This window comes from Gadus morhua, chromosome 11, assembly GCF_902167405.1.
Source record: "Gadus morhua chromosome 11, gadMor3.0, whole genome shotgun sequence".
Taxonomy (NCBI): Eukaryota; Metazoa; Chordata; class Actinopteri; order Gadiformes; family Gadidae; genus Gadus; species Gadus morhua.
The window spans coordinates 4,957,632-4,983,400 of NC_044058.1; the positions used below are offsets into that span (position 1 = coordinate 4,957,632).

Genomic DNA, 25,769 nt, shown 5'->3' on the forward strand with positions numbered 1-25,769 from the left:
GAGTTAAAGGTTGACATGATTTAAAATATACTGCTGTATAATAAGGTCTACTCTAATGGCTGATTCAGCCAAGGGCACAGCGGCCCATCCTCTGTTCAGTTTCTCAGGGCAGCTTCGCCATTTTGTTCCATTTAGTCGTAAGTATTGACAATGGACACACTGAGGTGGTTTAAACAAAATACAAATTAAATATTTTACCGCTGTCACTGTGTCCCCGTCTATTAACACATTAACACAAAAAAAGATACAGCTTGGTTTTATTCTGTAAACCTTTTCACTTTTATTTTCTACAACATTTGGATCAGCTCAGTGTGGAAGCCTGGGTGTTTTCTTCCCCAAATCAGAGCACTCAAAACAATACTGTCTCCTCACCATACAGCCAATCATCAGACGCCAGTCTGCTGAACACCCTCCGCTACCAAGTCCATCACCGAAGATGAACCAATGAAATGTCCGATCTATGTGTAAACCCCTTCTCCACTGGAGAAGGCTGAAATAGTAAAAACGTTTTTTTTTTTTTCTGTGAAATGACTTCTCTCACTTGAGGCAGAGAGGAGGAATAAAAATGAAAAAGATGGTAGCAATGAATGAGTGATACGCAGATAAACCCACTGATTGAGCCTAGCTGCTCTCTTGTAAAAAAAAAACAACTAAAATAAACGGTAAAAAGTATATCTGTACTGTGAGATATGCGGTTAAGAATGGGGATATGTCTGCTGATTCGCTCTACTACGTGGACCGCCAGTGAACCTCTTTCCCTGTGGTCCTCAATGCGTCTCCTACGGAGGACCGCATGAACCCCCCGGTCTCCCCCCACCTCCTGCTGAGCGGGAGCGGAGGAGGAAGGCGTCATTATTGCGCTGGCCGGCCTCAGTCCGACCCGCCGAGCTCCTCAAGCACACACAGCAGCGGAGAAATCTTTGCATTCAGAATCTGAGAAAAGATTTGTTCTTTTTTTTGTTTTGCCCTTTCTGTACAATGGAAGCAGAGCAAATTGTGGTCCGCTGTTAAAACTATGTTAGGAGCGCCGTGTGCTTATATATATCTATATATATAATTAAAAAAAACTGTAACCGCAAGGACAGAAGAGACCTCAGTCTCGGTGACCTGGAAGCAGCTTGTCTAGGGTTAGCATCGGGCTTCATTCACGCACACACGCACGCATTCACCAACGCGTCCACATGCACGCTCACACGCTCCACTGGAGAAAGGAGCCCTTGGAGTGCTTCTTCCAAGAGCCATGAGGAAGAATTAACGAGAAGGGAGCGACAGCGGACATCACTGCTGCTCTCCTGACGGGATGCGATGCTCCATTGAGCCAGACGCCAGAGGCTCTGATAGGTCAACAGCCCTCAGACAGTGGCCAGCAGTCCGATATGCGGAGTGTGTGTACAAGATATATGTTCAACATCTCTACAGACAACATCTGAAAGACTACAGTAACGGCTCTGTGGAACTCCTTACAGGACCGCAGAAACAAAGACGGGGGAAACAATTCAAACAAAGCAAAAAACATTAGACAAGACATTAGAGATTTTAAGATATCAGAAACATCCTCATGTTTCCATCCTATATCACTGCTCCTATGTTTACTTTTGGGTCTTCTCTAATGTCCTATAGCCCTGTGATATTATTTCTCTGGTTGGTGTGGCTGGAGTCTGTAGGTTGGATCTGGCAACACTAGAGGGAGACAAACACTGCTGCAGAGGATGGTTTCACACAGTCTATATAGAAATATATATAAACTGTATATATATATATATATATATATATATATATATATATATAGAGGCATACAGGATCAATGTCCCTGTCATACACATACACACACACACACACACACACACACACACACACACACACACACACACACACACACACACACACACACATACACACACACACACACACACACACACAAACACATTCACACACACACACACACACACACACACACACACACACACACACACACACACACACATAAAGGCACATACACACACACAAATACACTTCTTCATTTGACTTCACCGGAGTGCATATCTCATCCCTGTTACAAAATTAAATTAAAATAATAAACAACTATAGCCACCAGACTCCTTGTCATATATTCTTCCCAGAATACCACCCCCTCCCTATCACACACACACACACACACACACACACACACACACACACACACACACACACACTCATACATCCATAAAACAAACAGATAAACAGGCAGGCACTCTTCCAATGGAGGCGATCAGTAAACAAAGTAACGGGTTGAGGGGCTGGACTCTGTGGTCCGGGGAAGCAGTGGACACAGCATCTCACCGACGCCCGTCTCCTCGCCACACGGAGGAGCAAGTTCCTGTCTCCTTCTGCAGGTCACATCTACAACATAATGTTTAAAACCGAACCCCGCCCAGAGGGCCAGGCCGTCTCCCCAGATGGGGGGGCGGGGGTCTCCCCAGGAGGGGGGGCTCCCAGAGGAGGTCCATGGGGGGGGGGGGGGGGGGGGGGAGGGCTGGGGAGAGCAGGAGCTTCCAGAGGTAGTACCGTCCCGTTTGTCCTCCTGGCTCCTGACTCCACTGGGGGGCTGCCCCGCTCGCTTCGGGCTACTGTGTGTGTGTGTGTGTGTGTGTGTGTGTGTGTGTGTGTGTGTGTGTGTGTGTGTGTGTGTGTGTGTGTGTGTGTGTGTGTGTGTGTGTGTGTGTGTGTGTGTGTGTGTGTGTGTGTGTGTGTGTGTGTGTGTGCGGGGAAGGTGTTCAGAAGATCTCCGGGAGCGTGACATTGCGCAGCAGCCACTGCTGGGCGCGGCCGTGCGAGCAGTCCTTGACGCTGGGCACCTGGCTGTCGTCCTCGTTGGCCTTGTCCAGACACTGGTTACTGTTCACGTGCACCAGGGTCAGCTTCTACACACAGACACACACAACGCACAGGGAGGGTCAGCTTCTACACAGACACACACAACGCATGGGAAGGGTCGGCTTCTACACACAGACACACACAACGCATAGGGAGGTCAGCTTCTACACACAGACACACACAATGCATGGGGAGGTCAGCTTCTACACACGGATTCATGCCAGCCACGTTTCTTTGGTTTTCGAAAAGCTTGTATCGTCACATTGACAAAAAAAGGTGACTTTTACGTTCCGCCACATCCTCATTTAAACAATAACTACGGACCCGGATAACCCCAACCGGAACAGAAAGAATCATAAAAATAGATGGATATCATATATCATACATACATAACATATACAGTAATGCAATATTTACAGAATTGCAATACAAATCGAATTTGCATTCAAAGATTGTTAATATAAGTCATATATGTATCGTAAGTAGGAAGTAATATAACAACAATTTCAGACCATGAAAAGATGTGTCTGCCTGTCTGTCTGCCCAGTCTACATGTCTGTCTGCCCTGTCTACCGGTCTGTCTGCCCTGTCTGCCTGTCCGGCTGTGTGCTCACCACAGGGTCGTACTCCCAGAGCTGGTTTCCTTTCAGATGGTGACACTTGAGCATCATGACCGGCCCGTTGAGTTTGGACACGTCCAGACACAGGTCATCTGTCCTGATCTCCTTATTGGCCGTGTAAGAGAAGACCTACACACAAACGACATGTTATTAGTAGAGCTGTCAAGCGATTAAAATATTTAATCGTGATTAATCGCATTAATGTCATAGTTAACTCTAATTAATCGCGATTAATCGCAAATTATTTTTCTATGCTAAATATCCCTTGATTTTTTTTTGTCCCATAATTCTTCTCATTTTAATTCTCTTATCAACATGGTGAAGTGCATCGGCTTGCCTTGTGCAAATGATTTTTTATTGATAACAACATTGGCATATACACTGATCAAAACAAGACGATACAAAAAAAAAGCCTATAGTGCAATTAAACGACTGCTGTGAACAAATGTCATTTGAACATAGCAGTCAGGATACTGCTTGTTTGTTTTGAGCCAAAGAAAAAAAAAAAAAAAAAAAGTTTTTCTTCTTTTTTTTTTTATAAAATAATGGCGTTAATCGCGCGATAAAAAATTTAACGCCGTTAAATTTGGTTTGCGTTGACGCCGTTTATAACGCGTTTAACTGACAGCTCTAGTTATTAGCAATCAATCATTCCTTTAATTACCACCATCATTTCTACGTCAGTCTTGAATCAAAGGGATACCGTCAGGAAGATTGACTTTGTTTCCTTCCACCTTTTACTCATTTATATTGAGGAAAAAAATCGATCGAGAGTCAATTTTTTCGCAAGGGCAATCATGAGCATAACGAGGCCAGATGATTTAAAGGACCTGACATATGTCTTCTGCATGACAATGACTCTACAGAGCCATTGTTCACAATCTGATGCTCCCTGTTCCCCTTCACCTGGTTGCCTCCCATGCCGTGGCAGTTGAAGATCCCGACCTTCTCGTTCTCCTTGCGGGCCATGTTGTCCAGGCACTGATTGGTCTCCACGTTACGGATCTGGGGAGGAATGAGACAACGGCAGCCGTCATTCAGAACACGTTCACAGGATGAGGGTTGATTCAGAGGATCACGCCCATGTTTGTCACTGGTTGGAGCAAGCCTGTGACGTGACTTCATTAAAGGAGTGAATAATGGAGTGAGTGTGGGGTGTGTGTGAGGGTACCTCTCCCAGGGAGTAGTAGTGGCGGGGGATCTGAGAGTCCGGGTAGACGTTCTCCAGGTACCAGCTGAAGGGTTTACATTGAAGCTTCTGTCTCAGAGCCGACCGAGACGTGATGTCACCGTAGTCTACTTTGGTCACGCCTGGATGAGTCACACACACACACACACACACACACACACACACACAGGCCGACACACACAAACGCACACGCACACACACAGGCCGAGACACACACATACACACACACACACACACACACACACACACACACACAGGCAGACACACACACACAAACAAACACACAATAAGGGATAAACATTGATATTTTAATTTCAACGTACACAACAGCATGGAAGTATAATTCTTCATGAGCAATACACCTATCCATGCATGTGTGGGTGTGCGGATGTCTCAATACAGGCTTATAGACACCGCATGGTCTGATATTTCTCTCTGAGCCCCGCCCTACAGACTCAGGTCATGACAGTAACATAACACTGACACCCAGTTAATGTTCACTTGTCACTCAGCCACCAAGTCACACACACACACACACACACACACACACACACACACACACACACACACACACACACACACACACACACACACACACACACACACACACACACACACACACACACACACACACGGAAGGCCAAAAAGTTCCCAACTCTATTGACGATGTGTAAGGATTAAATCTATTTAAAATCTGTAGTTTAAGCTTTCATAAGCCCCATATTACAAGGGGTCAAACAATACCACAGCGCTCCGGAGCATTGAAGACCTGCTTGTGGTGGTTGCTGATATTCGGGTTGGACATTTTGAAATTTGATTGAACAGGATTTTTCATCAATAGTTTCATCAATAGTTTCATCACAAGATCCTGTTTTCAAAGCATATAATAAACATGTGATTTCTATCAATGTATCATAATTAGTGCTGTTAAGCGATTAAAATATTTAATCGCATTAATGTCATAGTTAACTCGTAAAGTTTTTCTATGCTAAATATCCCTTGATTTCTTTGTCCCATACATTTTTCTCATTTTAATGCTCTTATCAACATGGAGAAGTGCATTGGCTTGCCTTGTGCAAATGTTTTTTTATTGATAACAACATTGTCATATACTGATCAAAACAAAAAAAATTACAAAGGGCGAAGGTAAACTAGGACTCAGCCTATAGTGCAATGAAACGATGAACATACAAACATACTGCCTTGAACATAGCAGTCAGGCTACTGCTTCTTTGTTTTGAGCCAAAGAAAAAAAAAAAGGAAAAAAAAATGCGTTAATCGCGCGCTAAAAATATTTACGCCGTTAAAATTGGTTTGCATTAACGCCGTTAATTACGCGTTTAACTGACAGCACTAATTATAATGTATGATCATTATATTTATGACATTTATATCAGCACCATCCTGAATGTGCCACCTCTGAAAGAGAGAAATGTTTGGCCCTCATAACAGACTTTATCCGCTTTTCATGAATATAACATTACCACCGGAGGGAATGTGGATTTCTTCTCTAAAGTATTGGATGCAGCAGCCTAGTGGAGACCACCCTGATCATGTGACCTCACATTCTGTTTGACCTTTGGCCTTCACCGCCCACATCCATCTCAGTGGTTGGGGTGTACTGGCCTGAACAGACAGACTCCTTCAGCCCATCGGCTCATCCTGACATGTGACACCTCCACTCTGTTCAGAGGAAGTCTGCTTGTGTCCTCCTCTTCTTGTTTGATGGTTGTTGTGGAGATTATTGCCATAACTGCACAAAGTTGACTCTGCTAATGTTAGCGTTACTGCTAGTTGCTAGCTGCTTCTGGAGACGCCATCGCTGTTTTGAGAGCGGCGGCTTGTGTTTTACGTCACCAACTACGACACGGTCAGTGTCGTAGTGATTGGCTCGTTGGATTATTGTAAGGAGACGGATGTGGGCGGCTAGAGGACTGATCCGTGAGGTGGAGCTGAATGTGAGGTCACATGATCGGGATGTGGGGTCACATGATCTGGATGTGAGGTCATGTGATAAGGATGGTCTCCAGGCCAGGAGCCTGCATCCATGGCAACAAAGCATCTCTTAAATATCGTTTGTATTGATTTGATCAGGAAAATAAACATTGCCCATTGGTAAACCAGCATAGATTTGACATAGATTTAAATCAATACATATCTACAATGACGTGTCGTTGTGACCCTTTTGGCCTTCAATACGAACACACGCGTACAGGCACACACACACACACACACACACACACACACACACACACACACACACTACACACACTACACACACACACAAACGGCCACCTACCAGGAGAGATGATGTAGAAGAAGTTCTTGAACTCGTCCATCCACACCTCGGCCAGGCGGCGATTGTTCTTGTTGATGATCTGACCCGTGCCCCCGGGGAAGGTGTAGGGCGTGGCCTTGCGGAACACATGACCCACGTGAGAACATGTGACGATCTCCAGGGTTCCACCGCACTGCCAGATCTGCCATCAGAGACACCGGATAATATCATGTAATAAGATCTGCCATCAGAGACACCAGCCAATGCTGTGTAACAGAGACCCAGCCCTAGATGATACCACGCCTTTTGATAAGATCACCTTTCCCTAGCCTTTTCAAGACAGGCTTTAGAAAATACACACAGCCATGTCTCACAGCAGGGTTTAATAAGGCAGGCATTACCTAGGACACTTTTAACATGGACACTTTCAAAAGCTGAAAATATCCACCTTTTGGTTGCCTCAACCAAAAGTTAATATTAACCTCACACCAATTCTCACCCAAAATGAAATGGAACTTTTCATATATTTTTTAATTTGTTTAGGCCTACTCCAACATCCAGTTCTTCATGAAATCTCACGCTCCACAGACACTGGTTGGGGAGCGTGTGGGAGGCTTGCATGAAGGCTATATATACCAGCACATCAAAACATGCACAAACAAAACACGGAGGTGTCTGTGAAGTGTTTACCGGCCTATGCTAGTGATATAAGGGCAGTATACAATGCAAAGGATAAATATGAAGATATGTATCATACATGTACTGTGTGTATGTATCATCTATCTATATGTGTGTTTACCCGGAAGGAGATCTCCAGGTTCTCTCCTCCCCAGATATCCATGCCAGCATCATAGGTGCCGATCTCCTGGAAGTAGTCTCTGTCTATGGAGAACAAGCCCCCCGCCATGGTGGGGGTCCTGAGGAGGGAGGGAGGAGAGAGCATTAGGGCTGCCATGGAAAGCAGGCACATGGCAGCAGCCATGAGGTAACAAGGACCGTGAAGTGAGGACTTCTAAAAGTTGCTTGGGGGGGATGCATCTCACGACAGCCACACACAACTTCAGCTGTCCCTCTCACTTCCCCCTCCACATCTTCCTGTTTTCCTTTTGCTCCGCCTGCTATGGTTTTGAAGGCTCTCAGAGCCATGTCCAAAAATAAGATGTCGATGTCTCTCTCTCTCTCTCTCTCTCTCATATGGAAGTGGACAATGGCTAGTTTAGGATTGTTTTTTACTCTGCTTCCAAGCACTCGGCATCGACACAAACATATGAAATTAGGTTGAAAACATATCCTGTGACCGCAGCGGTTGAGGGCTGCTTGGCGGACCACAACATCTTACGGAGACTGGAAAATAACGACTCAACCCATCTTTCCCGAGGCAGGGAAAGAAAACAGATCAGCTGTCTGTGGGATAATTAGTAACACATTAAGAGTTTGTTGAACAAACACCGATAATTGTCATGGGGCTCACAAAGTGTCTCAAACAAAGCTGACAACAGAATTCATAAGATATAGTATTAACATGGACAACCGACCACGCCTTTGAAGTTATGGAGATATTTTTTATTTTTAGTTACGGATAGCATCTTGACTGCTATGTTTCCTCTGCTCTCCACTCGTGGCGTACAGCCCAGCAGGTGGGTTGGCACCAGACCTATTCCCCACAGTCTACCCAGCTAATGCAAATGTTCAACCACATCCCACGGCGCCTTGTTAGTAAATGGCTGGTTCCCTGGTGGGAGTGCCTGAATGTCAATGAGCGTGGTGCAGACAGGCGGCAGGGCTTTCTGCTCGGTGGCTAGGCTGCTACTTTAGGGACAGCACCAAACACTGCCAATTGTTTCTGTAAATTGCATCCTTTTCCTAATCTGTTCCTGCCAGGACACGACAAACTTTTAATTTTTCTGAGAAATACGGAATTATAAAAATAAGACAGCTCAGATGTGTGTTTTGTGTACTCTACCTACCAGCCGTCTGCTGGGAAGCTCCTGATTTATGGTCCCAAATCTGGAGTATTTTCTTCCTTTGACGCAACCAAAACACAGCTGCACCAATAAATTTCAGCTGAAAATAACGACCTTTCTTACACTCTCTCACCAGACTACAATGGAAGCATGGGGCTCTGGAGATAAGTGTCTTATCTGCCTTTCACTCCAAAGACAATACACAGAGCAGTATGGGGAAAACATCTCCATCACAAGCAGGGTGAGAAGGGAAAACAAATGATTACACCGGCCTTCTGCTAGTATAGCTCCAGGGCTGCTATTTGAGGAACGCAAAAAGTGTTTGTCCATTCAGTAAACCGCGCCTCCAGCGTGAGTGGAGCTGCAGCTACTGAAGCCCTGAGGGCCCTGACGGGGGGACCTTAGGGGCGGAGCCTGGTACCTGACAGGGGGCCTGAGGGGCGGGGCCTGGTACCGGACAGGGGGCCTTGAGGGGCGGGGCCCGGTACCTGACGGGGGGCCTGAGTGGCGGGGCCTGGTACCTGATGGGCAGCGTGCGGTCACCCTGAGGGGCAGGGCCTGAGGGGCTGGGCCTGGTACCGATAGAGATGCGCAATTGGCGGTTGCAGCCGCGGACTCCGCGGCTAAACTGCGGATCGGGCGGATGACGTGGCAAAAAATAATATTTGCATTAAATGGGCGGTTAGACCAATCAAAATAAAAATATTAATTTTTCTGTTTATTCTTATATATATATATTTATATATATTCTTCTATATTTTTACTGCTCAATGCTGTGGAACGCTCCGTTCACTTGCATTGGCCCTTTCCCATCTGCCGGCGGGGAATTATTTTTGATAATTCACCGTTGCTAAGCATACCGCTGTGAAGGGAAGTGGATTTTTTGCCTCTATTCACGTCTTAGGTATCACTCCACAAGTAGTCCGGTAACTTGTCAACCCCAGCTTCTTCGGTTGCTAAGCAACGTAAACGTCTTTGGCAGAATACTTCTCTGCTGATCAACACTTGATCAGCAGAGATGGCAGTGCAGGTGAAGGTAGTACGTCAAAGGCTCAAAAAGGGAGAACTAAAAACCAAGGAAAAAGGTCGGAATAGTGCTGCCTGGAATAACTTTGAAGTGGTGAATCAGGATGACACCAGTGCAGGCTATGTCATTTGCAAAGGCTGCGAAGCTGTCTAAGTTCATGACAGTCACAAGACGGGTATGTCTAACATGGTGCATCACAAGTGTGCTAAACCCCAAACCTACACAAACACCTTGACAAGTTTCGCCCGTCGAGATCCACATAGAGTACCACAGGATGTCAAATCAAAGCTGACAGATGCATGTGCGGACCTGTGCTCTCTTGATATGCGCCCGTTCAATATAGTGTAGTGTGGAATTTGACCCTAACCTATAAGGAAATGATGCCGGGCACCGATTCGGGTAGCATTGAGGATGTAGTGGACATGATAGATTACTGCAAAGAGCTTGTTGCATACCTGAAGAGAACCGGTGCGATTGCCAGCCTAAAGAATACCGTGAATCAAGAATTTGAAGTGCGGGGGAACAGTAAAGTCACTATGTTGGAATCGATACAGAAACAATACCAAGAAATAAGAGAGCTGCTAAAGAACAGAGACCAAGAACATCGCCTTGATGGTATCCACCAGGATCAACTCACACACTTGATCGACTTTCTCACCCTGTTCAAGTTAGCAATCAACAAGCTTGAAGGTGAACATTACCCAACCATTTACATGGTGTTGTTCCGGTTTACCAAGCTCAAAACACACTGTGAGCCCAAGACTGTAGACCCACCTTACATGAAAAGTCTTCGCTAATCGCGCATCTGCCCTGCTTGATGAGAAGATGTGCCCTACTGCTACTCGTTAAATTTCTCCACCCGAAATTCAAGTCCCTTAAAATGCTGGTAGAAGAGGATAGACGAAAAGTGATTGAGCAAGATGATACAGCCTGGGTTATTTTGTTTCGATATTAGTTTTATTTTAAAATTCATTGTAAAATTACCCCTCGTGGAATAAGGAATTTAAAAGAGATTATGGAGGGATTTGACTCAGAAGTGACATTTGGCAATGGCACCGCGAGATGTTCAGAACAAGTTAAACTTCTAGCTCAATAACATCCACAGCTAAGATAGAAAGATAGTCTAAATTTTTTGATTTGCAAGGCAAGCAGGCAAGTTTTGGGGTTAATATGTACGCCTACAATAAAAAAATTTGAACATGCATGTTGCATTGTTGGGCGGTAGACTTTACAGGCTTTCTTTATTTTTGACAAAAAATAAAGTGCAATAGGCATTAGCTTAAATAGTAGGCTAAATAGCAGCATGTTGAAATGGTGTTCCAAATTGCGTTTTTTATTACAATGATACAATTTTACAGCCTAGTCGGATAAGGTCAGGTTCGCCTATGTGCTTTTATTTAGGCTATTTATTTATTTTTGTCCCTGTTTCGATCGGAGACAGATGATCTTCTGGGTATACAACATAGCCAATAGGCTATCCTACTAGGGACTTTAGCCTTGCAATATCTTTGCTGCATTGGATCAGTCTCCTCTCAAGAACACGCAAGAGCTTTCTAGCCTCGCGTCAGCAGTGCCTTGCTTTGCCGTATAAAAGCAACCTGCGGATGGTGGGCGGGTGCGGTCTGGAAATTTGGTCCAAAAAAAGTCGGTGCAGATGGATGGCGGATGGATGATGCGTTCGTGATGCGGTTGCGGATGAAATAATAGCCAATCCGCTCATCTCTAGTACCTGACGGGCAGCGTGCGGTCACCCTGAGGGGCGAGGCCTGGTACCTGACGGGCAGCGTGCGGTCCCCCTGAGGGGCGGGGCCTTGTACCTGACGGGCAGCGTGCGGTCCCCCTTAGGGGCGGGGCCTTGTACCTGACGGGCAGCGTGCGGTCCCCCTTAGGGGTGGGGCCTTGTACCTGACGGGCAGCGTGCGGTCCCCCTTAGGGGCGGGGCCTTGTACCTGACGGGCAGCGTGCGGTCTCCCTTGCGGCGGTCCATCTCCCTCTGCGGGACGGGGTACCAGCGGAAGTTGAGCTTCCAGTTGAAGCCGCCGTAGGTCATGTCGGAGCCCGCCATGTATTCAAACGTATCGTCGCTGATCACGTCGATGATGGGACACACCACCGTCCGCCTTTTGAAGGGCACACCCACACACACACACAACACACACACACGTAAGCATAGCAGGTTAAAACAAAAAGTGTGACATGATGCTAAGTGGTGAAGTGGACTTCCAACAGGACGTTTGGATATGGCGCTACAGTAAGGGGGGTTGGGGTCAGGGCAGGGTGTAAAGAGGCATGCATTGGCCTGCTGGTCATAAACCCAGGTGGCTGTCAGGGGAGGCCTGACATCTGCCCTTTGGAGCTCAACACATTCTGACCAACAGCTGACCGCTTTGCCACCATGTTTCATCATGGTTAGCTCTGGGCTCTGTGCATGAGTGCCTTTGTGTGTGTGGCGGGATCTGCACGTTTGTCTGATTACTGGCGGTAGTAAACAGAATTGGTAATTAGGCATCAAATAAACACACAAGGGCAAACCCCCTGTAGGCTCAACGATTGTTCATTGATTTTTGAATATGCGTGTTTGTAAATGTGTGGATGTGTGTGTTCAAGATTTATGACCTCTGTTTCTTTCCTGCAGACAGTGTGTGTGCGTGTAATGTGTATGTGTGTGTTTGTGTGTGCGTGTGTGTGTGTGTGTCTGTGTGTTAGTGTGTGTGTGTGTTAGTGTGTGTGTCTATGTCCGTGTGTGTGTTGTGAGTGCATGCGTGCGTGCGTGCGTGTGTGCGTATCCGTGTGTGTGTGCGTGAGTATGTTTGTGTGTTTGAGTACAGGTCTTACTTGTCTATTTTGATGCGTGCTAGCAAAGGCTCTAGCCAACCTGTGGTGCATTCACAGTGGGCATCCAGGAAGGTGATGACCTGGAGGTTCAGAGATAACATCAAGAGACAGACTCAAGCACGCCAGTACTGCATGGATCACAGGTATTTGTACACACACACACACACACACACCTGGCCGGTGGAGATAGATGCTCCTTTGAGGCGAGCCCGTATGAGCCCAGACCTCTGCTCCATCCTTATCACACTGACGCGAACCTCCAGCCTCCTCACATACTGCTCTAGGGGACGCTTCAGGAAGTCTGACACACACAGACACACACACACACACACACACACACACACACACACACACACACACACACACACACACACACACACACACACACACACACACACACACACACACACACAGAGCAAGGGGACAGAGGATTGCACTTATTTCCGGGCGTACACAGTTTGAGGCGCTTTCCTGAATTTGCATGTGTGTATGTGTGGCAGACTATCTCCTACTTCTTGCTGAGTTTGAAATATAGTGACCAAATAGACTTTCTGCTCTCCTGATGATCTCATGTCCTCCCCTGGCTCCACCCCTCCTCCACCAGCCCAGTCGGCGGGCGGGGTGGAGCAGGGTTTAGAAGGTCAGGGTTTGGTGGATTGAGGGTAATAACAGAATGTAATCCCTGCGGCGGGTGAATTAAAAGACTTAATCTTTCCCAAACTGGGATTACAGTACAGCCCACGGTGGAGAGGAGCAGGCGACGGTCCACATGTACAGGGTTGTTTGTCAAAACAAACACATGCACACAAACACATACACATAAATTCACCGAGAAAAAAATAAGCTAAACCCTACCCAGGCCACAACACAACTGAGACCCGATTCAATTATGTGTCTGTCTGTCTGTCTGTCTGTGTTTCTGTTTGTCTGTGTGACTGTGTGCCTGTTTGTCTGTGTGTGTGTGTGTGTGTGTGCGTATGTCTGTGCCCGCGTGTGTACCTCGTTCGCTGGCGTCGTCCACCAGCACTATCTCCTCTAGGAGGGAGTGTGGCGAGCGGTCGATGACCGAGTGGACTGTGCGCAGCAGCGTGCTCCAGGCCTCGTTGTGGAACACGATCACTACGCTGGTGCGAGGGAGATTGTCTGGATACAACTTGTTCTTGCACCTGTGCAGCAGAGAGAGGGAAAGGCCCTTCAGAACACAGCAGAACACAAAGCCATCCTGGAGCTTATCCGCTTTGATGTATTGAAACATCGTATTGAAACATCGTTAAACACAGTTTGCACGAGACAAGACGTATCATTACTCCTCTTTATACACGTGCGAATAATGATGCAGGGTGGGATTATGATGTATGATGTAATAACACGGGATGGAGGACGTGATGAAGATCAGGACGACACTATCAATATGTTCAACCCAGCCGGAGAGACAGATCTTCATACTGTATCTAAATCCGCTGGGATTTACAACTAATTATTAACCATTATATCTACATCAAACATTCATATAATAATTCATTCAAAACGTTTGACATGTTTGATCTGCCATCCAAACAAATCGAGACAACATCCGTGACACATATGAACACATTTCACAGAGACGCTGAGAGCCACCCTGGCATGACACCTGATGGTGTTACTACTGCACTGTGAACTGTGTTGATCGTAGCGTGAAGCCCATTCATGTAGGCCTCTGCGTTATAGCTGGTGCGAGAAGGTAAGGGACATAAAATGCTGAGCACAGCAGAAATACTGTCACAGTGGGGTGTGGGCCGATTCAAATACATCTAAACACCACGGTGTGCAGAGTGAAACCAGAGTGAGTCCAGAGTGAGACAAGGTGCACACGGGTAGAACATGCCAAGGGGTTGAACATGCCAACAGGGACAACATGTTGGACTTCAGGATCTTAATGACCACATTAGATCATCAAATGGTACTTTCTATCTACCCCAGAAATTCATGGAGAACAAATGGATAGAAAACAAACCATGTCAAATGTTATTTTTTCAGAACTTTTCATCTTTTTCAATGGTCTTATCTCAAGCTTTAACAGGCTGATTGTGTTAATCTCAGCACATGCTCAGCACATGCTCAGCACATGCTCAGCACATGGCCAACCAGTGTTAGATGAGTGTTGCTGTCCTGATCCTCTGCTAAGAGCTGAAATTGATATTGTGGTGCAAGGGAATTCTGGGCGGGCCCCTTACTCAGACCGCCTGGGCACTGTCCAATCTCCTCTATCCGCTGCGGTGTCCACCCCAAGCATTGGATTGAGTGATTCCTAATCATCTGGAATGAGGACAGTTTGACGGGCACCTCTGACTGCAGGGAATTCTATGGACAACTGTCCACGTCAATTCTCTGGTGGGCATTCATAGGGAGACATGCAAAGGGAATACAGATGATGATAAAAAGGAAACAGGGACAAGAGGAACATGAATTGGTACGGCGAGATCCCAGTTCCAACCTGTGCTGCCTACGGCACAGAACATGCACGATAGACCCCCAGCACAGCCTGATCTAAGCCCTCTGATATTAAATTGTCTCTCTGACCAAATCGGTTTTCCCAACAGAACAGCTCTGATGAGCTCAAACTCCACACTAAAAGAGGAAATGTAAAACAGAGGCTGTGACTTCCTTTGATAGATCAGAGCTTTCCTAAAAGTCCATGTCCAATATTCTTCTTTCTAGTCTACCCCTCCCCTCCTACAGCTAAAACGCTCATTCCTGCTTTTTCTCTCTCTATCTCCGAGTCTATATCTCTCTCTCTCTCTGTCCGTCCCAATCTCTGGAATGCTGCCTCATTCTGCTGCATTCTCTGACACTAGGAATGCAAAAAGCAGCAGCGAAGTGTAGATAACAGCAATACAACCTGCCCATTAGCTCAGTTTATGTGCATGTGTGCATGTGTGCGTGTGTGTGTGTGTGTGTGTGTGTGTGTGTGTGTGTCATTCACTAAATCTAATTTATAAACTCATGGAAGCTTTCAGCTTTCGTTTGCACTTTCTTTGCCACATCACTAATACTAACCCCCCACCCCCCACACAAACACATACACACTGAAAATACGACACACTTTAACCACAGGAATGTATTTGCTTGTTACTCGCGTTCATCGTTCTAGTTAAGGCTACACAGTGCTGTGTGTATCTAATGTATTTAAATCTAATCCGTCAGTGTTGAGTGTAAAGCATTATAATGCATTGCAGACTTATCCATCAGCCAATTCATTTTGGGGGATACAAAGCCAGGGCAGAAGATAGCTTCTCATCGGGCGGCCCCTCCCTCTTGCCACATATGCAGACATAACTGCATGGTCCCAAACATGAACAGGGCTCCTCACAACGCCCTGTGCAGTCACCTTCTAAAAGGGGAACAAGTCCAGGTTTCTGAAGGTTGTGGTGTGGAAAGACCTTCATTAAGTCATAGTCCCAGACATATAGATACAGACACGTGCACACACCAGGCACAGAGCCCAGAACTCCCTCTGTCATCATTACTTCCATTTAAACACTGCAATGCTGACGCCGTTGCAATTCAACTCCAGTCAATTTCCACTCCCCAGATTTTAACCAACGGCAGAGATAGGTCAAGTCCATCCTTTCAGGTTTCTTATGCCTGTTGTAAGTCTACCCACACCCATGCACGCACGCAGGTCTGTAATCATATGCACCTCCAGCTCCCCACACACACACACACACACACACACACACACACACACACACACACACACACACACACACACACACACACACACACACACACACGCCTATACCTTACACACACTGACAGACAGAGGGGGTGAGATGCCCTGCTCTATATTGACTCTGTCTTATCTCCTAATTGGAAAAGCAGATAGAAGGAGAGCTGTGAGAGTGAAAACACACCTAGTAATCAACTCTTCGCTCAAAGACTGAAACCCATTTCACGGATCAATGTGCTGCTTCTGCTCTGGCTGTCTGGCGTGCGTGTGCAGACAGGCCCTATGGACGCCTGTCTGTTAAGGAGGTGTGTGTGTGTCCACCTATCTTTCCATCTAATCCCTGTTCATTACCGATTTAGGGACATATCTCCATCAAAGGAAAGAGGCAGGCGTTCAATGCTCTGCCTTTAGCTGAGGCCCAGAGCTCTGTCAGCGGCCTGTGGGACGGCTAGCCGCTGGGGCGCTCACACATCTTCACCCACTCATTCCCTGTGTCTTATCATACTGTCTATTACACATCGAGTACTCTCAAGTTAATGAGATAGAGTTCTTCCAACTGTGTTTTGAGAACATTTGTTTTCACATCCCAATGCCCAATAGAACAAGTATCTATAATATCGTGGAAGGAGGAGAGGTGTCCCAATAGGATGCTTTGTGTAGAGATTGATGTTAAAAGAGTTCTTGGTGCAGAATTCAGTGTATAATACTGGGATATAATTGAATCCTTCAGAACAAGGCCATGACTGACAACCTCACAACACAGTCCCAGTACACTTCAAACCATTGCAATCACACAGGTTTCAATGGCATGGCCAGTGAATGGGAGTTATATTTCACATTCAATGAATCCAACCCATGAGATGTCCCAGTGAGTGATGAGTTCTAGGTGGGAGGGACCTCCGAGCCATGCCCTGCCTGAGAGACGCCTACCCTTCCAGACGGACGTCGGGCAGCGATCGGTTTAGAGCGATCATCTCTGAAGCCATGAGGTTGAACTGATTGATCTTAAACATCTCCTTCATCTTCTCCTGGTTGTCCTTGGAAATCACCACAGGCTTCCCCCCTTCTCCGGGCCCGTCCCGGGGCCGGGTCAGAGTGTCTGGGTAGGGAAGAAAAAGGAAAGCTTTCAGGAGAGGGCATAGTGCTCCGGGTCAGAGGTCCGCCTCCCTGTGTCTATGCACAACCAGGCTTATATTTGTTGGAGTTAATACACTTGAAGAGTCTCTTTACCACACATATATTAATACTCTTGTATAGTCTCTTTACCACTGATTTATTAATACACTTGTATTGTCTCTTTACCAATCCTTAGTAAATACACTAGTATAGTCCCTTTGGCTGTTCACTCAAAATGGGTTCTTAAACAATATAACTCTGTTCAAGGATGCATCTACCAATGTTTCCACAAAATGAATTAGTTTATATTTTACTCAGATTAGAAATTATGTTTGGTGCCCCAAATGCCATTTATTTTGTTAAAAAACGTTAGATCAAAAGATCATTGGCATTGTTGTCAATGGAGAATAATATGGAAAAATACTGACAACAAAATTATGTTCTTCAATAGAAGAATAGAAAGCGCATGATGATACTGTAGGTGTCGTTCATGAATGACTTTATGGAGGTAGCATGAAGAGAAAAGGTAACACTACCCACTAAACATTGGACGTCGAATAGACGTGCAGATCATGTCTATATCCGGTCCCTCTGTCCATGACCAATTCTGTACATCTATTTGACGGCCAAACTAGGTCCACTATTTGGATGTCAAACCGTGACCCAACTTGGACGTCATATTGCCGTTCAACATTTTACTTTTGAACCGGGTACTTTTTTTGGACGTCATTTGGACGGTGCATGAAATGCATACAAGATCCCACTGCGCAATGTGACGTCGGAGTGACGTCATGTCTGTCATTATTGGACGTCAAATTCGGTCCACTGATTTATTGAAAGTTATTTTTTTATGGATTCCGGACTGCAACACACTTTGGTTCCGCCCTTCCGTTTCCCAGTACTAATAACCCTTTGTCTCACAACAAATATTTACTCCCGGTCCCCACAACAATATTAGACCTTAATAATTGGCGATAAATAAGTACTCAAAAATATAAATTAATGATCACCGGTTTTACATATAAAGTCTTTCAAAATTACAACTTGAAATAGTGGTCTGGGTTTGAGTGTACCACACATACATCTATTTTTGCATTTATCTGTTTATTTGGAAATTCAGTTTGTGGGAAAAGTTCCGTAAATAATTTCATGGTAGCCTTAGCCTATCCACCTTTTTAACTTAAAACATGTTGACGCCATGCCAGCCATTGTGGTGGGCATCCGTGGCCTACTGGTTAAGGAGTTGGACCAGTAACCGGATGTCTGGTACGAATCCCTACCGGTACACCAACAATTTCGGCGGGGTGTGTAGTAGTGCAGCACTCTCCTACGTCCTCATCCACAGATGAGGTTCCCTCAAGCAAGGCACCTGAACTTCCCCGGGCGAGTGGCTGCCCACTAGTGGTGTATTGAATGATTCGGTTCCGTGACCCAGTTCGCGGGATTCAGTTCGCCACGAGGAGTCGTTCGCGAATCGTTCGTTCGTTCAGTTGAGTTTCCGGTAGCACTAACTCCACTGAGTCTGACTGACTCAGCTGAGAACCCTGCAATGGGGTCCATTCCATGATGCAATTTACCGCTACCGGAAACCAGGCTGAACGAACATACGATTCGTGAACGACTCCTCCCAGTTCAGTCGAGTTTCCGGTGAATCGATTCACCGGAAACTCGACTGAACGTGGAGGAGTCGCTCGCGATTCAGCCTAGTTTCCGGTAACGGTGAATCGCATCATGGAATGCACGCCATTGCACGGTTCTCATCTGAGTCAGTCAGACTCAGTGGAGTTAGTGCTACTGGAAACTCGTTCGTTTGTTTGTTTCCGGTGCATCGAATGGTGAACGAGACGACCGAACGAGAGAGACGAACCGGTTCGGTTCGTTCGTTTTAAAGACTCGTTCATTCAAACCGGTTCGCGAACGAACGAGCCAACACTACTGCCCACTGCTCCGGGAATGCCGGTGTGTATGTGTTCATGTTCTTTCACTGCTTTTGTCCCGGATGGGTCAAAAGCAGTGAAAGAATTTCGCCCAAAAAGGGGCAATAAAGGATAACTTAACCTATTTCCCGGTTGATATGCTTGAGGGAGAGCCACTGATCTCAAACAAACCAGCCGAGCACAGCCTAATCCGATTAAAGCCATAGTTCGACAATGCTCCTCAATAGGACAACTGCAATCGTCAGTTCACTTCGCGTCCAAATCATTTCTGCAACGCTCCATTTAAATAAATTGCCGTTTCTCGTTTTCCGACTGAAACAACCATAAACATATTAATTTAATGTATATTGTAGAAGGTGGCTAGTATAAAAAAGACTTAAATTAGTCTAAATTTGATGTTGAAAAGACGTCCATAAACGACCACATTTGGACTATAAATAGCCCTTACACAGAGGTCCCACGAACATTAGACGTTCGGTAGACGTCGAAACAAAGACGTCACCTGGCGTTAGAAAACAACCCCTTCCGAAATTTGACGACCAATAATGACACAGAAAAGTTGTCACTCCGACAACACATTGCGCAGTGGGTATAAGGGACTTAATAATATAAATTTGCCTACATATCTGATTGTGCAACAGTATTATTAAACCAATACGATGGGATACAAATTGCAGAGTTGCTAAATTCAAAGCCAAATAAATGTGGCACATACACTAGGGTTGGGCAATCGTCTACAAGCTTCCATCGTCCGATAGCGCCCCCTAGCGATCGCCGATACTATCGGGGGGGGGGGGGGGAAACTTTATAATAATTTTATAATATTAATTATTTGTAATAATTTATCACTTTGAAAAAAATCGCGTTTTTATTTTTCGAATTTTTTCTTAAAAACGAATACGATGGTCTTCCCCTTGGACCAGCGTGAGCCGTGAGCCTCCGCTAATTTAAGTTTCGATGCGTCGGCGCCGGCGGCGCTGTCATGATGACACACGCTGATGACATACAGCTCATAGCTGTGGTCGAAATCGTTCAATATCACGGATATAGTGCACTATATAGGGTGCTCGCTATTTTGTAGTGTTGTTCGAATTCTCACTGGTTAATTTCATGCCCTATATAGTGCACTTAAAATACCCAAAATGTGTGTGTACATTATGTACACATGATGTTCCCTACGTGTTACTCCCATATACCACAATGCAATGCGGTCGTGTTTTTCCGGAGGAGAAGAAGAAGCTCAATAACCGCAAGCGGCGAAAACGAATACATTTAATGATGGAGTCTCCGGCTTTCGTTTAGAAATATCAACAATTTATTTGGGATTTAACAAGAAAATGAAATATTCAAAATTAATAAGAAAAACATTGTTCAAGGAAATGTAACATTCAACATCAATACAACCTCCAGCTTTCCTCGAGAGTGCCCGGTTTGTTTACATGATCTGGGCGCATCTGTCTGCGTCACACAAATACCCGGCGCATTTACTGACGCAAATGACGTTTAGAAATGTTCAGCGTAGTGTCCGAATTCTCGTTTGTTCGTTCCCTATGTAGTGCACTATATCATATACACTATAGGGAATAGTGAGTGAGTGAATAGGGAACGATTTCGAACACAGCTCATGTACCACAGCTGTGACCCGGAAATGGTGCAGCGGGGTGTGATGTCATTTCGCCGTGCGAGCAGACCTGTAGGTTTCGAGCCCCTCCCCTCTCCTCTCGCAGCAGTGAGTGAATAGCGCTACATAGTATGTATTCCACCGGTGCCAGTTAATTTCAATTACAATTTGCGGGGCTTTTTAAGTTGAAAAAATAGCTACCACAGCGCTTTTGAAAAAAATAAAATAAAAATAATAATAATAATTATTAAAATATAATTATGGCCTTTTTATCGGCAACTTGAGACGATCGACGATGGAATCCATCTATCGTCGATAGAATCGACTATCAGCCCATCCCTAACATACACATGCTATTTCCTGTTGTGTTATATCAATGTTTCCCCTAGATTTTTTTGTAGCAGTGGTGGTTTGAGTTGGTAACCTAGCAACACTAGGTGGGTCCAGGCGCATGCCCCCCAAGAAGAAAATTTAGAAAAATCACCTTTAAAAAGGTTACTTCTGGTGAGATTCTTTTGGGAAAATTGTACAGATTGAGCTTCCAAATAGGACATAACAACCAACAGAGTCAAGGTAACTGCTGAGACCAGATCATTGTGCAAATGTGCCTTGAACTAAGTTTATCTTTTACTGTATGTACTTCTTCAGCTATTACTCTGATGTTTATCTTAAGCCTTAGAAAAAATAAAAGAATGCAGATTTTATTTTTGTACCTGATTCAAGTAGCTAAATGATTTTTTTTTTTTTGCAGTGGCGCTGACAATGCTACTGCTACTGGAATCAGTGATCACACTTAAACCTATCAGTGCCCGCAAACATCAGTTAATTAGTTGCAAATTTGAGCTAGATAACGTTTTTGTGCAAATTACCAACCAAATGTTTACAGGAGCCAGATAAAAAAGGTGGCCTAGTACAACATGCACGCTATAGTTGATATGGCAAATAGAGCTCATATAAAGGAAGTCTATCCTCTTAGATGTTTTAGAGAAGTGTTTCTGAGTTGTATGTAAGGGGCACTTTGTTCATGTGCAAGTGCACAGTGCTAAATGGTTGTGTGCAAGGTGCTAAATGTATGTGTGCAATGTGCACGGTGCTAATTGTATGTGTGCACGGTGCTGATGTGCGTGTGCACGGTGCTGATGTGCGTGTGCACGGTGCTGATGTGCGCGTACACAGTGCTGATGTGCGCGTGCACGGTGCTGATGTGCCTGTGCAGTGATGTGCGTGTGCACAGAGAAGTCTCAGTGGGATCACCGGTTCCGGTAGGGCTCTGGGGCATTCCATCAGAATTGCTCATGCATGACAATATAGTGTATGACAATATAACTTGACAAAAAATGGCACAAATATTACGCCAATACAGTTTTTAATCTGCAATCTGTATTTATGCCATTGTCCTGGTTTTTATTAAACTTTTGTAAATAATCTAATTTGTTGGCTACTTTCTTTTATTAAGTCAATGTCTCTTCATGCTACCTACGTTAAGTCTTAATCCATTCATGAACTCACGACTTCAGTATCGTCATGTGCTTTTTATTTTTCTATAGCAGGCATTATCTTTCCACAATATTTCTCAAATTAAAGTAATGCTGTTTGGATATTCACTAAGCGTGTTGTGCCTGTGTGTACATCTCTTGTGCACCTGAAATGATATCAGCTGCAAACGTATCCCCCCTCCCGGTTTAGCGGGGAGCATCCAGGTGTTTCCCTGTCCTCTGCCTGCAGTCACACAGCCACATCTCCTGCAGCTCTACCCAATCAGGAAACCATTCCTACTCAGATTTTTAAGAACGATCTACTGCTTGCATCTACAAGGCTGGTTAACGGGGGATTGTCTGTAATATTTGGCTATTATGTTACATACTGTCCATTTAAAATCGCAATGTGTGAGACGGGTTTGTTGGCGGCAGATAGGGATTGGCCATCCGTCAAGCAGCCCTCCATCAGGTGTAAACGTCACTTCAGCAACGACAATCAAGCAACTGAAGCCAAAGAAGAAATATATACGGTCTGTTCCGATTTTTGTCGCCATACATATATTTATAATAACATTTATTTGGATTTTCATGGCATTGTATGAATTTAGAATGACATCATTTTTTTCGTCCCACTTTTTATTTTTTGATTCAAACTAGGGATCGACCGATATATCGGTCGGCCGATATTATTTTAATTGGGACTTGTAACATTTGTTATCAGTGTAATTTTTATGATTGAGGAAAAAAAAAAAACTAGTATCGGCTCTAAATATCGGTATCGGCGTATCGGCGTATCGGCTAAGGCTGATGAAAAAATATCGGTATCGTATCGGCCCTAAAAAATCTGTATCGGTCGATCCCTAATTCAAACCATTAAAAGTGCACTGCAATGCAGGAGATGATACCTTTGATAGTGGTTTTATTTCTTGGAGATGATCTCTTGACCCCCGCGGTTGCTTCTTGAAACTTTTTTTTCTGGGGGCTCACTTTTGTGTGTCGAGCCACAGTGGAGCCTCTCTATGTGTGCACGGGAACTCCTTCCCCGTACAGCCCCTCTGACTACAAACATACAACAGCTGTGTGTGTGATGTGTCACACCTTGGCGTTGATTATCAACGTGTCTGGGACACTCACCCTCTCTCCCCGGCAGGCCACTCTCCTTCTTGTCGTCACACTTGTTGCACTCACTGAAGTACAGCAGGATAAACATGTCCAGCATCACCCACACCAGCGAGGTGGCCAGCACCACCTTACAGTAGGCAAACCTCCGCATCCTTGAAAGGGAGAGAGACAGAGAAAGGGAAAGCACATTAAAGACTGGATGGAGGAGGAGGAAGAGTGAAATGCGGAGGTGTGATCCGAGGACACAATCACAGGCTTTGCAGTGGGGATCTCTCTCTCGCTCTCTCTCTGTATTCTTTATCCGTGTGTCTTCGCCTTTCGACTCATTCCCTTCTGGCTGGCTTCCTGAGCATCTGTCCTCTTTGAGTCTGTCAGACTGACTGACTTCTGCCTATTATCTACCAGCTGCTTATCAGTACTGCTTCTAAAGGTCACCTCCACGCTCTAGACGGAGCAGAATAATAACATACGGAGGGATTTATGTGTACGATTTCTCAGAGTAAAAAATAAATAATTAGCATTTCCATGAGCTGAGGTCCAACATTTTTATGGGACACAATTCGGCGTGTTTTATTTTGTTTTATGTGAACCACTGCAGCGTTTAAACCTTTCTGCCCCAACAGTGCCTACCCTTTATACATAAAACAAGCTACAACTCTGTTAAGTCCATTGCAGGCAGGTAAACACACTAACTGGGGATGACACATACACAAACCCGCTGGTGTGCGTGCTCTCGTGCACGCCCGTACACACACAGTGATAGTAATTGTTTTTCTTTGGCAGGCAGCGAGGGGCAGAAAGAGCCACATTAAAATTCCTCTGCAGCACTCTGCCTCTCTCCTCCAGTGTCAGCCTCCCCCAGGCCGCCTCTCTGCTCCAATGATCCCCAGGTTGAGCAGCAGCAGCAGAAAGGAGGAAATTAATTTGGCCCTGGTGATTTCTGCTTGTGTAAAAACGGGGACTATTCACAGGTAGCCTAGACGAGCAGCTTTCAAGGTCAGGGCGACTGGCAGCATTGGCAGTTCTGAGATCAGCCTGTTTGCTCACCAATTCTGAATCTGGCATGGCATAATTGGAGGTTGTGATTTTTTGCATGTATGCATGCCACGTATAACCTGTGTGGAGCATCTGCGGAATTTTACATTGACATTACTATGGTTGTCGTACCACAAATGAATGTTTATCTCCAGAGTTTCAGATTTACTGGTGCTCTCACAATAAGCATAATAGAGATGTACTTGGTTGTTTATAAACACAGACAATTATTGGACAGATGCATGATACAAACATAATAATCCTTTTCTAGTGCCAGAAATGTTTAAAAAAGCTAAACATCATAGTGGCATTTCTGTGGCACAGGAATTAATCTGGTAAAAGGACAAATCCAGAAAACTAATCGAAAGACATACAAAGGAGGTATGACCCAATGGTTCAAGGTTTTGCTATGCTATTTTGTATTGAAATGTTTTCCCTGAGGCCTAGGTGGAGGATAGATGTTTAAACCTATTAAACAGGGTGAGGTGCAAATACGTACTCATCAAGTTATTCATAGTAAATCATCGCTTATAACAGTAATCCTGCTAGGGCTGCAAAGATTAATGCATTACACATTTGATGAATGCAATCATTTCATGGAAGCTGATGGTATTGCATACCGCTATACGATGAACAGCATAATAACAGCTTCTGAGATCCACTGTGCTCAGCACTTCCCATTAATAGACTTTATATTGATGCCGAAATATATTTAATGAAATAGATGTACTGATGATTCATCAATATAGGTGTAGTTTTAGGGTTATTGTGCAGTTTATTTGTAGGAGAATGCATTGAGCTACTTAAATGTACTTTTAGGGCATTACAGAGACGCTATTATTATCCAAAGTGACTTACAACAAGTAGATTTGTCAAAAAAAAGAGAAACAACAATAAATCGCTGTCGGTTCATTAAAGATTGTCTTTGTGTGCCAAGCACTAAAAATTGCTCGGTGAACCCATTGCCCGTACACAACCAAGCTAA

At 45.0% G+C, this 25,769-nt stretch overlaps 1 protein-coding gene across 2 annotated transcripts in view; it reads right to left on the bottom strand.

Moving 5' to 3' along the window:
* Window positions 1-2,675: 2,675 nt before the first annotated feature.
* Window positions 2,676-25,769, bottom strand: part of galnt1 (UDP-N-acetyl-alpha-D-galactosamine:polypeptide N-acetylgalactosaminyltransferase 1) — a 53,462-nt gene continuing 30,368 nt past the window's right edge. For both annotated transcript variants that reach the window (XM_030369463.1, XM_030369462.1), the window contains 12 exons: window positions 23,762-23,901; window positions 17,406-17,574; window positions 13,766-13,932; window positions 12,940-13,067; window positions 12,767-12,846; window positions 11,881-12,051; window positions 7,740-7,857; window positions 6,962-7,142; window positions 4,645-4,784; window positions 4,380-4,478; window positions 3,468-3,602; window positions 2,676-2,900 (listed from right to left, as the gene is read on the bottom strand). In XM_030369463.1, the coding sequence (XP_030225323.1) occupies window positions 2,754-2,900; window positions 3,468-3,602; window positions 4,380-4,478; window positions 4,645-4,784; window positions 6,962-7,142; window positions 7,740-7,857; window positions 11,881-12,051; window positions 12,767-12,846; window positions 12,940-13,067; window positions 13,766-13,932; window positions 17,406-17,574; window positions 23,762-23,900 (1,674 nt within the window). In that variant the 5' untranslated portion in view covers window position 23,901 and the 3' untranslated portion in view covers window positions 2,676-2,753. The remainder of the gene's footprint in view (window positions 2,901-3,467; window positions 3,603-4,379; window positions 4,479-4,644; window positions 4,785-6,961; window positions 7,143-7,739; window positions 7,858-11,880; window positions 12,052-12,766; window positions 12,847-12,939; window positions 13,068-13,765; window positions 13,933-17,405; window positions 17,575-23,761; window positions 23,902-25,769) is intronic.